At 39.1% G+C, this 14837-nt stretch overlaps 1 protein-coding gene across 2 annotated transcripts in view; it reads right to left on the bottom strand.

Moving 5' to 3' along the window:
• The window catches only part of GLRA3 (glycine receptor alpha 3), a 184322-nt gene that overhangs the window by 75500 nt on the left and 93985 nt on the right, over positions 1-14837 (bottom strand). For both annotated transcript variants that reach the window (XM_075555791.1, XM_075555790.1), the window contains exon 5: positions 6388-6470. In XM_075555791.1, coding sequence (XP_075411906.1) covers positions 6388-6470 — 83 coding nt within the window. The remainder of the gene's footprint in view (positions 1-6387; positions 6471-14837) is intronic.

Here is a 14837-nt window from a genome sequence, read left to right as displayed (position 1 = left end):
CATACATTCATTAAATTTTAAAGGATTTACCATGTTCAATAACCACAGATTTGTAATGAATTTGTCTTTAAATTCTATTTCTCACTTGCTTGTGCTTGTTTTTTAGTCTCTCACTCACAAATTTTGTTTTTCCTCATTTCCACAAGAATTGTTTCAACAATGGCCCATAAGCTATTTATTACCCTAGTGTATTTTTTAAAATATACTTGCCATGGTTACGTTGACTTAAAATACGTTAGTTTATCCTTTTAAGTGATTACTTCTAAAAAAGTAAAATTGAAGAATTGAACTTTAGTACCTTCTATTTTGAATGAGAATTCTCTTAACATCTGTTGACAGAATTTAATGAACATTTTATACATTTTGAGCCAATTCAATCTCTAATAAGAGGCCAGAGATTGTGTAATGATTCTCAAGCAAGGGGACTCTGGCGTTAATGCCGTTATTCCTGCTACAGGAATTAGGGGCAGAGGCAAGAGGCTCTGCTTTTCTACTCAGGGCTTTAGATTGGTTTTGAAACATTGTGGGAAAGGCAGCAATAGGGAAAGTCTTCTGCCGTCAGGTCTGTGTCCTGCGTAAGAGCCCCAGTGTGCTTCTCCTAGTCCATGCAAGTCCAGTGACCCAGGTATTCCCCGGGCATGTGCTCTTCACCTTTCTTCAATAGCTAGCATGCATGTAATAATAGTTTTCATTCATGACTCCCACTCTATCATACCCCTTGTTTTCCACTCCTTTAAAAGCCAATTTTGACCCTCACAATTATAATCAATTGTCATAATCACAATAACTTCTTTTTAATGATTATATTTAAAACATTTGCTTGGAATTGAAGCAACTTCCCATGAAGGGCATTTCTCTTTTGGAAATAAATACAATTTTTAGAATTTGTAATTATTCAACAGCTCCTGTCCATGAAATACCTTCCTATAACTTCAAATGCAGGCATTAATTAAGAGTATGCCCCTGTTCTTGTTTTTCTCTCTATTTTCACACTCAGTTTTGCATATTTTAAAGTGTATATCTGTTTATAACATCTTCTTTTGGCTTTAGACCTAAATTTCCAAAATCAGAAACTCATCGAAATTGGATTTTTTTTCCGGGTAAAATTGGATTTTTACTATGTCCATCATCATTCGCTTCTAATGCTATGTTTTCTTTCCTGTTAATGTTTCTAGTGTGATCCTCCTTGTCAAAGCTCTTTCGCTGTGATACATTGGTGCCCGTAGCTTTCACGTGTACTTTATTTCAACCTCTAGTTTCTTCTCGTTCACATCGCGTACTCTTGTCTTTACTTTCTCTTCCTTTTGCTGGAACATTATGAAACATTAAGTATTCTATGTTCATTTGGATTAAATAATCTTTTTTTCAGTTCAGAAACAATCTTTTTGAGGGATAGTGTTTGTTGCTCTTGAATTTGCCCTAACTCATGGTGATGTCTGTATAAATGAAAAAATGTTGCCAACCCTGCACCATATTTCTAATAACTTTGAGTGTAGCACTGTCCCCATTGTCCAATATTACAGGCCTAAAACAGGGACTATCTTGTTGTGGCCGATAACATCTAGTTCTCAGAAGTACATCATCAGGCTCACCTTCCTGGCTTCCTTAATCTAGAATGTCTGCAGAAACCTGCTTATTTCAGATCATTAACTGGTATCTCACATATTAGCGTCAGAGCTTCTAGCACCATGCAACATGCAAACCTCTGTCATAAACATAAACATTCCATGTATTGTCAGAAAGGACATTCAAGAGCTATCTTAAAGTAGCCTTATTAAGTAATTGTCTTGTTCCTAAATTTTGAACAGCTTCTTAGATGAAAGCTGCACTGAAGGCCTTAGCCAAAAACAAGTCTCCAGGAAGTGGCGGAATGCCAACTGAATTATACCAACAGGCTCATGAAGCACTTGTCTATGGCAGGAAATTTGGAAGACAGCTACTTGGACAACTGACTAGAAGTGATTTATATTTTTACCTGTTCCAAAGAAAGTTGGTCCAAGACAATGAGCAATTTATAAAATAATTATTAGTATCACATGCAAGTAAAATTTTGCTGAACATCAATCAATACTTCCTGCAGCAGTACACTGCCAGACATTAAGCCTGGATTCAGAAGAGGACGTAGAACAAAAAACATCATTGCTGATGTCAGATGAATCTTGGCTGAAAACAAAGGATATCACAAAGATGTTGACTTGTGTTTTATTGACTATGCAAAGGCATTTGACTATCTGGCCCATAACCTGCTATGGATAGCCTTAAGATGAATCACAATCTGAGATCACTTCACTGGCTTAATGAAGAACTTGAACATGGACCACAAAGTTGTCCTTTGAAGAGCACATCGGAATAATGCGTGGTTTAAAATCAGGAGAGGTGTGCATTAGCATTACATCCTCTCATCATACGTATTTAATCCACATAATAAGAAAAGAATCAGAGAAACTGGATCATAGGTAGAGGAACTCAGCAACAGGACTAGAGAAAGGTGTACTGGCAATGTGCCTTATGCAAGTGACACAGGCACTTGCTTGCCGGAGTGAGGACGACTTGAAGACCCTGCTGATGAAGATCAAGGATTCCAGCCTTCCCTATGAATTATAACTCGGCGTAAATAATACTAAAATCTTCACCATTCAACCAAATAAGCAGTCCTGTGATCCCTGGAGACAAGATTGACCTTGTCAAGGATTTCATCTTGCTTGGATCCATACTCAATCGTCATGGAAGCAAGAATCAAGAGATCGAATGACACAATTCACTGGCCAAATTTTACCTACAAGACTGCTTTCAAGTGTTGAAAAGCCAGGATGTCCTTTTGAGGACTAAGGTGTGCCTGACCCAAATATGGTGTTTTCATTTCCCTTATATGCACAGGCAAGTTGGACCTAGGAAGAGAAAATCATTTCAGAAGAATCGATGCATTAGAATTATGTTTCTGCCAAAGCATCTTGCAAAACACCACGTACTGCCAAAAGAACAAACAAATCTTGCCTTGGAAAAGTACAGCCAGAATCCTTGATAGGATCAACAAGGCCGTATCTTACGTGCCTTGGACATGCTATCAGGAGATAACATTTTCCATTACCTGGAAAAGGACCTGGAGAAGGGGGAAAGGAAGATAAGAAGACAGACAGAGAGGCTGCAACAATTGACTCCCACACAACCATTGTGAGGATGGAGCATGGGCTGGTCGCGTTTGGGTCTGTATGAATTGTAATTGACCGGATGGTACCTAATAACAACAATAGTCCAAATATTTATGCTGCTGTGAACTGTGAACTTTTTTTTTTTTTTTTTTTGCAATCAGGATCTGTCATGACGTAACGGATTACATTGGGCTGCTAACTACAAGGTCAGCCATTCGAACCCACCAGCTGCTCCAGTATAAAATGATGTCTTTCTGCTCCCGTGAAGACTCAGCTTAGGAAACACAAAGGGTCTATTTTTTTCTACAGGGCAGCTGTGAGTCAGGGTATTTTGTCATTGGGATTATTAATACATAACTCCCTAACTAAAAAAAAAGAAACCTTGATTAATTTATTTTCTCTTTAATATATATTAGTAATTAATTCAAAACACGATAAACACTTATTTATGAAAACAATGTATGTAATTTTAACAAGAAAGGGCTAGTACAAGAGAAATTGCTATTTACACGTCTTTTGTAATAGAAGCCAAATGAAGCGCAGGGGTACTGGCCTCATGAGGCAGGTTCGCCATCTAGTGGCAGCTCCATCACACTACCGTGTCTTCACTCAGACCTGGAAGACGTGGAGCTTCACCTAATGTTCCCCCCAAAGAACATTTCCAAACAGACTTTCCCCTTAGACCTTGCCCTGAGACAATACATATCGTCTATATACACGTTCATCAGAAAACGAAAGTGCACAACTCTTACTTTTTTTCCAGGTGAATAAAATCCTTTTATTTGTGCTTGAACATGTAAACTAAACCCACGACACCCTCACCCAAAGTCCACCCGGGAAAGGGTGCCCCAGGCTGAGCTCCAGCCCTCCCTGCACAGGGTGTCCTTGTTCTTGAGGGTTCTCCCAGGGGGTAGAGGCCTGCGCTCCCCTCAGTAAGCGGGAACCAGGGTCTGGAGGAGGGTGCTCAGTCACCGCCTGTGAAATTCTTACTTTTAAAGTGAGATTAACCATAGCAAACGAATTAATTTACAGTTGTTTATGCAAGAACATTTGGAGAAACAAAAGTCCCGGTTTTCGTCATGTTAACATTAATCAGATGCCTATTTAGTGACGTATGCCCCTGGATACACTTTTAAAGGTTAAATCTAAAGGATGAATTAAAACCTATATTAGTTTCTGATTAAATGTGAGACATTTCTTTTCTCTTCAGAAAACATATGTAAGAGACCCCGCTGAGGACTGTCTGAATAATTCAAACATAGACCAGGCACTGCAAAATAGTATGAGAGAGAGAGAGAGAGAGAGAGAGAGAGAGAGAGAGAGAGAGAGAGAGAGAGAGATATTTTGGAGCCAGCCAGCTGCTTTGTTATACCATCTGTTAAACCTGAAGCACAATAATTAAAATATCTAAAATTATATGTATAATTTTATTGGGGGCTCATACAACTCTTATCACAATCCATACCTACATCCATTGTCTCAAAGATATTTGTACATTTGTCGTCATCATCTTTTTCTTACTGCTTGAGCCCTTGGTATCATCTCTTCATTTTTCCCCTTCCTCCCCCTCCCTCCCACATGAGCCCTTGGTAATTTATAAATTACTATTATTTTTTCATGTCTCACACTGTCCAATGTCTCCCTTTATTCCTTTATCTGTTGTCCATCCCCCTGGGAGAGGATTATAGATAGGTCATTGTGATAGGTTCCCCCTTTCTCTCCTCACCTTCCCCTGCCCCTCCTGGTATTGCTACTCTCAATATTGGTCCTGAGGAGTTTATCTGTCCTGTATTCCCTGTGTTTCCAACTCTTATCTGTACCCATGTACACACTCTTGTCTGCCAGATTTGTAAGGTAGAGTTAGGGTCATGATGGTGGGCATGAGGAAGCATTAAAGAACCAGAGAGAAGGTGTGTTTCATCGATGCTATACTGTACCTGACTGGCTAGTCTTTTCTGTACCTGACTGATCCTTCTGTAAGAGGATGACCAATTGCCTACAGATTGGCTTTGGGCTGCCACACTGCAATCCCCCTCCCCCATTCACATTGACATGATTTTTTTGTTCTTTGATGCCTGACACCTGATCCTGTCCACACCTCATGATCACACAAGCTGGCGTGCTTATTCCAGGTAGGCTTTGTTGCTTCTCAGCTAGATGGCCACTTGTTTGTCTTCAAGACTTTGAGACCCCAGATACTACATCTTTTCATAGCCGGGCACCATAAGCTTTCTTCACCACATTTGCTTATGTACACGCTTTGTCTTTAGTGATCATGTCAGGGAAGGTGAGCATCTCAGAATGCCTGATTGTTAAAACAAAGTGTTCTTGTGTTGAAGGAGTAATTGAGTAGAGGCCCAAAGTCCATCTGCTTCCTCAATACTAAACCTATAAATATACGTACATAGATCTATTTCCCCATTGTCACATATAAATATATTTACATATGTACATGCCTTTATTTATATCTCTTTAAATACATTTTGCCTCCTAGTTCTTTCTTCTACTTCTTTTTACTTTCCTCTTGTCTCACTATCATGTTCAGCCTTCATTTGGGTTTCAGAAATTACTCTCAGTTACATTTCCTTGCTCAAGCCATATCAGACCACCTACATCCTCTACACCATTGATTTTTGGTCACGTGTTGTTCCCTTGTTCCTGGGTTTGTTTATACCCACTTTATTTCCCCTACCTCCTCCTCTCCCATGTCCCGTCCAAACTGCCGTCCCTTGTTTTCTCCTCTGGCTTGTTTATCCCGCCTATTTTATCTAGATAGACACGTAGAAATAAAAATATGCACAAACACAAGACTGAGCAAAACAAAGCAACAATAGGAAAGAAGACAGTAACTTTTTTATATGTGGAATCTTGATCATAACAGTATCTTTGTAATGAGTAGAAGAAATATTATGGGTTAAAGTTTAGTCTCTGGCAACCACTAACTAACTAAATAAAGATTTTTATGTATATTATCCATTTTCACTTTTGATAGTTTGTACAGAGACATGTACCTATTGCCAAATTTTAAAATAGTTTTTAATATCCTTTAATTGCTTTTGTATTATAATAGTGAATGCATGCACTGATTGAGACTGACATTCAATACCTGGTGAAATATATGTGTATTTAGTAAGATATAGGCAAAATATATGTTAAAGATTCTTATAAGCCATTAAAAGCTTGTGCAGACTGTGAACTTTTCAAAAAATTCAGAGAACAGTAGACAGCTCATACTTACAGCTTTCCAGTTGCATGATGCATGTTTGTACATCCATTGGGAAATTTTTGAGAACCATTGGGCAGGAAAGTGTTAACGTCAATCTGAAAGAATTCAAAATGACCTCTTTAAAAGGACATTCATTAAGGCCTATTAATACTTTATTGTTCAAGGTAAGCGGTCCCACTTTCACGCAAATCGTTGGCACATTTAGCTGTTAACCAAAAGATTGGAGGTTTGAGTCTACTCAGAGGCACCTAAGTATAAAGGCCTGGCAATATATTTCTGAAAATCAAAACCCACCAACAACCAACCATTGAAAATTCTATGGATACAGTTCTTCTTGGACAGATGTGGATGATCAATAAGCAATTGATTTAGTGAGAATTGGGAATGGGTGGATGATCACCATACAATTCTAAAGCAATCATTTCTTTATAATTACTAATATCCAGTCATATAAAATCTTCTCTGGCCTGAGTATGTTATTTATTGTAAATCATATACCATATATACTCAAGTACAAGTTGGTCCAAATATCAGCTGAGGCACCTAATTTTACCACAAAATCTGCATTAAAATGTGCCGAAAAACTCGGCTTATACTCGAGTATATAGGTATACATTTTTAAGAGAGGGAAACTCTATATAGACATATGATTTTATACCTTTGCTTATTATTACCTAAAATAATTTTTTCTATGTGTTAGCCTGGGCACAACAATATGTGTGCGGAAATTTAAAACAGGTCCCTTCTTCTGGAAACCCACTGCCATTAAGTGGATTGTGAATCACAGAGACCCTGCAAAGGGCTCCTGAGGCTTTGACATTGCGGAGAGCAGGCTGCCTCATTTTCCTGGTGTGTTTGAATGACTTACATTGCTGTTTGCAGCCCAATTCATAGCCTTCTCTGTCACCAAAGCTCCTTAAACATACCCAGAGAATTCTCCAAAAATACATTTGAGAGTGAGTTCTATAAAAGTGATACAAAGTATAATGAACATTGTGACCCCAACTCGTGGGCAGTGGCTAGGGTGAGCAACTCTATCAAAGGAATTGCGGTTCAGAACGTGGCAAAGCAGGTGCAAAAGAAACACTGGGAGGTAAACTTCAGCGGTCTGTGTAACTATGTTCAAGACAATACTAGTTAATATTTGAATCTGGAAGACTCATCCCCTAGCTATAAAAGTGAAGATATTTAATCGGAACTAGGACATTTAATCAAAACTCAGGAGGATCAAGAAAGGCTCAGCAATTCTCAACATGATTGAACTATTGAATTGCATGATATCTTAATTATAACTCAATTAAAAAAAGAAGAATGTATAGGCTTAGAAATCCTCGGGGAAGTTCTACTTTGTCCTGTATGTTTATTGTGAATTCGAATCAAACTCCTGGCAGTGGGTTAGGGTTTGCTTTGATGGTGTACTCAAAACAATTGGATTGTGTGTTTTAAATGGGTAGATTATATAATATATGAATCAAATGCCAATAAAGCTGTTTGAAAAAATGAAAAAAATATCCTCTATAATCCCACCAAGCAAACATCTGATTCAACTTTGCGCACGTGAGAAAGGCTGGGATGGCCTTGGCATTTGCCCATGGGCTAGCTTTTCAAAATTCTCTTCCAGAAAATAGTAATTCACCAGCATTCCAGCATATCCATCGCTCACTTTTCCTATTCTTTTTGTTTGTTTGTTCATCATTTTACTGGGAGGTCTTACTGATGTGATAACATTCCATAATTCAGATAGATCACATGTTCTTGTACAATTGCTATGGTGATCAGCTTCAAAACATTTTTTACTTTCTTCTTGAACTCCTTGACATTAGCTCCCTGTATCCCCTTCCCCCACCCCAGGAACCCTTATCGTTGTTGTGAGATATATATATAGTTTATATATTTATTGAGCTGTGTCTTACCCCATCCAATATATCCATTTGCATACAAGTCTGTTATTTGTTCCCCTCAGTGGGGTTATAGGGTCATCATTGCTATCAGCTCTCTCTTCCCCCCTTTGTCTTCCCAGATCTTCAAGGAATCATTACTCCCCTTGCTGTTCCAGAAGGGTCATCCATCCTTGCACTCCTGCCTTTAATGATCTTAATTATACATATGAACGTGTGTATGTCTAACAGTATTAATGATATGAAACCTAAACCTTAATAGTAAGGGAGGAAATGTTAAAGAACTAGATAATAGTTCTATGTTTAATCAGTGCTATACCACACCCTGGATTCCTCATCCCCCCTTTTTTATTAAGTGCATTCCAATCTTTAGGCAATTGGACATCTCCTTACAAAATGGTCACAAGGAAAAGACGAGTCAATCAGGGTAAATATAGCACCAATGACACACACCCCACTTTAATGAACCACCTCACTATCATGACCCTAATTCTACCTTACAAATCTCGCCCAGATTCAGAACTTTGACAGAGACATCATCTGTGCCTTCTGATTCCAAAAACTTAGGAAGAAGAAATGTCAGTCCATATTGCACATCTTAGGTGGGCCAGGCTTAGTCTCAACCCATCCCCTGACCCACCCTCTTGCTTTTCTCAATTAAGCAAACAACGAATGATCCGCCTACTAAGAGCTCAGCTGAAGACTTGAAGTTCGTTCTTGTTTTGCCAGATATGTCAACGATGACAGCTTATCTGCAGGCCATACCTTCAGCAAAACAACTGGTAGACAGTTGAATCATAGCTTGAAGTAAAATGAGGATTCAAAATGTATCCGATTTTAATCTTTCCTTATTAATGTAATCTATAACTCATTCAAACATGTCACTCTAACCATGGGTGTAGGGGCTAGAATTAATCTCAAATGTAGGATTATGGTATAAAGGCCATGTTCATTAACTAACTTTAGTTCACTCTATCTCCTTAGGGATTACCAAGAGCATGTAGTCCTTGAGGCCTGAGAAGGAGACTCCCAGACGAGCAAAGCCAAGTTTATTTAAACAACATTTTTTTGGATAAATCTTGATCCAGCCTGTTTCATTGAAAGTATCCCATTGAAATTCAATATGGCCATTAAGAATAGGGGCCTGTAGCTATAACCCTGCGCAGAAAACCCTAGGAATAATAATCAGCCAGACCATACGGAGTCCTGATGGTGCTATGGGTTAGCACCATCCTGGTCAATGATTCAAAGCCTGCCCACCCTTCAGGAGAAAAGATTTACAGTTTAAGAAATCCTATGTAGGGTCACTATGAGAGAGAGTTGTTTTTGCTTTTGTTTTGTTTTTTACTTTAAAAGAATAGAATAATTACTTCATCTCACTATCCTGCAGTGTTCTCATCTCCAAAATATAGATTATAATACCTAACTCAGAAAGTCTGTAAGAGAAATACCTGAGTAAATATATCTTAAAAGGTTAGGCAAGCATTTGGCTCATAAAAAATGTGCCAAATGCTCAATAAATATTGGTGACTAATGATTACAGACATATCCTATCCCCCCACCCAGAAAAACTACTTCTTACTGACCCTCTACCTACACTTGCAGTTTGATAAAGCTAATGTAAAAATGATTGATTATATCACATATAATAAATAGTTCAACATTAACAAAAACTAACCATTTGCTATACAAAGTATAACCGGATTCTTCGATATGGAGTTCTTATGCAGATCATAGTTATAAAGTTTTAGGGGTATATGTTACCATGAATACTCCAGGTGAATTAAGGCCAAGTAACATAATTTGGGAGGCAGAGAAAGACATGTGAAATTTCGAATTTCGAAGAAGAGTTTCCAGGGGATCATTTGGTCATTTATTCAACTCAGAGTCCATAATACCCCCAAATAATTCACAGAGTTCAGGGTTTTTTTAAATAGAGATTACAATTTGTTAGTGGTTACTACGGTCAGTATAGAGAACGTGAGGGGTGAAGTGTTGGGGTGAAAACGACACGGATCATGGAGTGTTAGCTTGCAAACAGATTCCTGTAATTGCTGCCAATAGGCTTAAATCTGTCCGTAACTGAACAGGCAAAAGTTGTGTGATAGATGTACAAGGGGGCTTCAGAATATTTGTGGGACACATCCATTCTTTTCAAATCGATTTGCAGTCATCACTGGGACTATTTCTTGCTGCTGATTTCTTTGCTGGCCTGCAAGGCTGTGACCGGGGCCTTCCTGAAACCTTGCAGGACTGCAAAGTAATTGGGAAGCTTGGCTAGGCTGGGTTCTTCTTTGTTCTCAATTTTCTCCAGCTGCTTGGTCATCTCGGGAGAGCTGAAGTCAGGATGGCCCTTGCGTTGAGCTGAAGAGGCGCGAGGAGTCTTGGGGAGAAGGCGCCCCTGAGTATGCATCAAGGGGAAGGCACCTTGAGTGTGGGTGGGGCCGCCTAGGGAGCAGAGCCTGAAATCAGTGTCTGAGGGTGAAGGAGGTGGTGAAGGGTCTTCCTCTTGGTTCTTGATTCTACAAGGCTCAGGCCTCTTCTTCGAGTTGGGTGGTTGAGAGGTGTTCATGTGCAAGCCACATGATAGCAGGAGCGACATAGTTAGGTGGAGCAGATGGCACCAGATGCTGTCATGCGTGTCTCTATAGTCCATGCAGCCGCAGTGTCTCTTGGAGAAATTCCCCGTTGAGAATCCTGCCTTCCACTCACCCCTTTTCTTTCAGTTTGTTCAGTTGAAGTTTTAAAAGATGACTCCTCTCCCTCTCCTTACTTTAAATGATCATGTTCCTGGAGATTTACAAAGTTCCCTTTTAAGCAGGGCATTGTAAAAGTCAGTAGCCACAATGTCCTTGCTTTGGGGGAGGGTTTATTAGAAGCGAACGCACTAGTATATTTTGAACTGACACATATTCATGCTCCAAACATACAAGGCTTTCTGGCATGCCCTTTCGAACGCCGGCTTGGAGAATTAACATTGTGACCTTTGGGACGGAAGTCCAATAGCAGCCTGCGAATCCTTTCCAGGCTCTCACCAAGTTTGTGATGTCAAATTCACATCCTGACCATTTTTTCTGGCATAAAGCAGGAGACATTACATAATTGTATTTTGTAAGTGCTCGAAAGGAAGGATTTGGCAAAGAAAAACAGTTGGTAGAACCCCTGTCATAAATCATATTCCGGAAAAAATCAACGTACTGACTTTCCTTTTCGGTTAAGGTACAAAACAAAGACTTCTTTAAAAGGATATGGATGTAAACTATGTCCCAACGTAGCGGCTGTGATGCTGACTTTTATAATCAAAACATTGCATGTAAATTAGAGATTTGTCCAGACAGCATCAAAGGAGAATGAAGTCAAGTAACAATTAATGACCTTCCACTGTTTTGGAAATGAATGTCCACTGGTGTAAGAGGACACCACGTTCTCTTTTTGAGACAAGACACACAAACAGGATATGACTTTTTTACTTGCCTTTAAGAAATCTTGATTTCGTGAAAAGGGAGTGTTTGAAAAGTTATCTATAATCTTATGACCACATTAAAATTGGTACATTATTCACTGTTGAGCAAACACGGACTAGAATATCATGCTGATTGAAGAACTTAAAACATTTCCTGGCAATATTTTAGGGTCTTCATGAAAATAAAAAGTAATTTGGTTAGTTCCAAATTTAGCATTATAAGGATAATCGACTCTTGGTTTATTGTGCTAGGCATTATTTTAAATCTTATGTCATGAAACATATTTTATGTGTCTAATTTTCAATGAAATGTTTATAACACACATTCTGTTTCTTAACATCATATTATAGATAATTCTGAGGGCTAGTTCTAGATTCTGTGTATCGATACAGGCTCATAGTTGGGATAGGTTTGATGGTGTCTGACAAGAACTCTGAGGTACTAGGTACCTTTGCTGTCCTGCACAGAGGGCTGTTAACTGCTTGTTATGAAAGCAGTCGTGTCTCCAGATCCAGAGTTCCGTAGCTGTGACATAAACACCCTGGGTTTTATTTTCACTTTGGGTCCATTGTATGGGGCCCAGATGGGATTCAAGTCAAGGAAGAACTGTGTCAATTATGCTGATGTTCCTGCTGTTTGTGTTTATGGAATGATAGAATATTTGTCTCTGATCTAGGCATCTGGGTTTTTTTGTCAGCATGCATAAAACAGTAATAGGTCAATCTGATGGATTAAAAGTAGTGAAGAGCACATCCGAAACCCGATTAGCTAAAGTCATGTGAATTCCTCCAAAGCCCTCATTTGAGAAGTACTTTATATGAACGTGATCTACTTAACCCACACATATGAATTAAAAGTTCAAATAATTGTATAAAACATACATAAAATAGTAGCACTTTTGCTCTTTCCATCAGTACTTCTTGAAGCCTTTCTTTAGCTAGTTTTCTGTTATTTCCACTCATATATCTCACTTGGTATTATCTTTTTCTTTAATCTTGATCATTATCTATAAGTGACCCCCCTCCCATACACCACCCTCCATTCACACTTAGCTCTCCATGACCACATCTAATAAGTTACATAAAAATCTATGGTTACACAATATTCAGTATTCCCATGATGTGACTATGTATTTTCCCATAGTTAAGAAGCTACAATAAGTTCCCATAGTTAAGAAGCTACAATAAGTTCCCATAGTTAAGAAGCTACAATAAGTAGCTTACATAACACTTCCATAATCCTGGTGTTACGGTTTCATTTTAACTGTCACTTTGAGATTTACATCACCATGCCTACTTCAAGTTTAACAAGCACTCCATCAGAAATGTACTCTCTTCCCTGCCCAGTTAAAGATGTTTCAGCCTGGCATCCAGCAGTTTGTGGAGAGTAAGAGCCCTCGTGGCTCTGTTGGGTAAGCATCAGATGCTCACTTTAAGATTGCTGGTCCAGATCAGTGAGACACTCCTGCAGGGGAGGAGGCTATATGGACCCCTAAAGATTTCCAGTATTAAAACCCCCTATATAGGGTCACTATGAGTTGGAGTTGAGTCGATAGCAGTCAGTTTGGTTTTAGTTTAAGGGCGTGACTATTTACTAATGTAACAATCTTTTTTTTTTTGATAGGATGTCTAAGTATAGACCCCACTTGTGCCTGGAATCCTGACTTCCAAAGCTCTGGGCCACCTCTTGGGGTGTATCTGCTCAAGTCAAAACAAGTTGGGAAGGAATCAGTGCTCGAGGAGGCACTGTGGCTCCTATGAACTTTAAAAGCATATTTTTTCCTTTCGGCTCTTATAGAGTGCCCAGTTACTAAAGTCCAAGTAGCCTATAATTTCTTAACATTGAGGACACAAATGATTTGCTATCTTGTTGGGTTCAATAAGTGAGGCTTCCTGTCCAGCTGTCTCAGTCTACTAAGTGGGCTTTCACTCATGCCTTCGGGACCCTGCTTCCTGAAACACGCTGCTAGCACTGACGTGGTGCTGCCTCCATTGCCGTTGGTCTTAGCTCCCCATGCTTCATCTGTCTTCTAGGGCCACGTTCATGGCTCTCATAACTTTATTTTGTATTTTATGGGGATTGAAAACAGACCACTGTGTGTGCTCACGAGATCACACTGGCCAGAACATTCTCCTTAAAAAAAAAAAAAAAAAAGGAAAATCACTAGAGCTTTCCAGAACTCCCACAGATGCGCCATTTGTAAATAGAACAGGATTTTCTTCTAGCACAAAGTTTGTTAACAAAGAAAGTGTTTGATTCAGAGATTTCAAAGTCCTGTGAAATGTCCAGAAACAACACACAGAAAATGAATGTAGTCTTTGATCGTGTCAGCCAGGATTCGGCAAACAAAATCCAGGAGCGGAGTGCACTGCGAAACAACACCTGCTTCACCAGAATGTGTCCTTGCGGGGAACAAGAAAAAGACATAACGATGCATGGCAGGATTATGATCTACTTCGATAAAATATGTTTTTTTAATTTGGAGATTTCTTAATGGATGTGACACTTGAAAGACACATAGCTTCATTATTCTCCACCCCCATCCGCGTCCTGGCTGAAGATGCTTGAGTATTTCCAAAGGACTTGACAAGCAGGGCTCATTAATCCTGTGGAAGTTACTTAGCTTTTTCATCTAATAGATGACCTTTAAGATTCTTTATTATGCTTCGCTGGAATTGAAGCAAATCAGGGTTTTAGCAGAGCTGTGGTCTTCGGCTTCTGCACTTTTGGGGTAAAGAATGCCACCCAAAGGTGCAAGAGGAAGAATGTGCCCAGTTACATAATTGAGGTCAGTAATTAGATACCTCAAAAAGCTGCACTGGCCAGTGTGCGATATATATTTTTTATAAATACCAGCACAGATAGTGTTGAGGCTGCTTAAGCATAAACAAATACTTCATGAGGTTTGTTTATTTGGGGTTTGTTTTTGTTGTTTTTCTGGTTTTAGGGGGAGGGTTTCAAGGATTATCCTAGTTAGTTGACCTAATACAATTGTTAGTCTTCTGTATTACCTCCTCGTCCATAGCATACTGCGATAGTTAAGGTTTATTGCACCAACTTGACTGATAAACACATGTGGGATTAATTGAAGGGTGGAGGG

This window comes from Tenrec ecaudatus, chromosome 8, assembly GCF_050624435.1.
Source record: "Tenrec ecaudatus isolate mTenEca1 chromosome 8, mTenEca1.hap1, whole genome shotgun sequence".
Taxonomy (NCBI): Eukaryota; Metazoa; Chordata; class Mammalia; order Afrosoricida; family Tenrecidae; genus Tenrec; species Tenrec ecaudatus.
The sequence above is the reverse complement of the archived record's forward strand: the minus strand, read 5'-3'. Positions and strand labels throughout refer to the sequence as shown.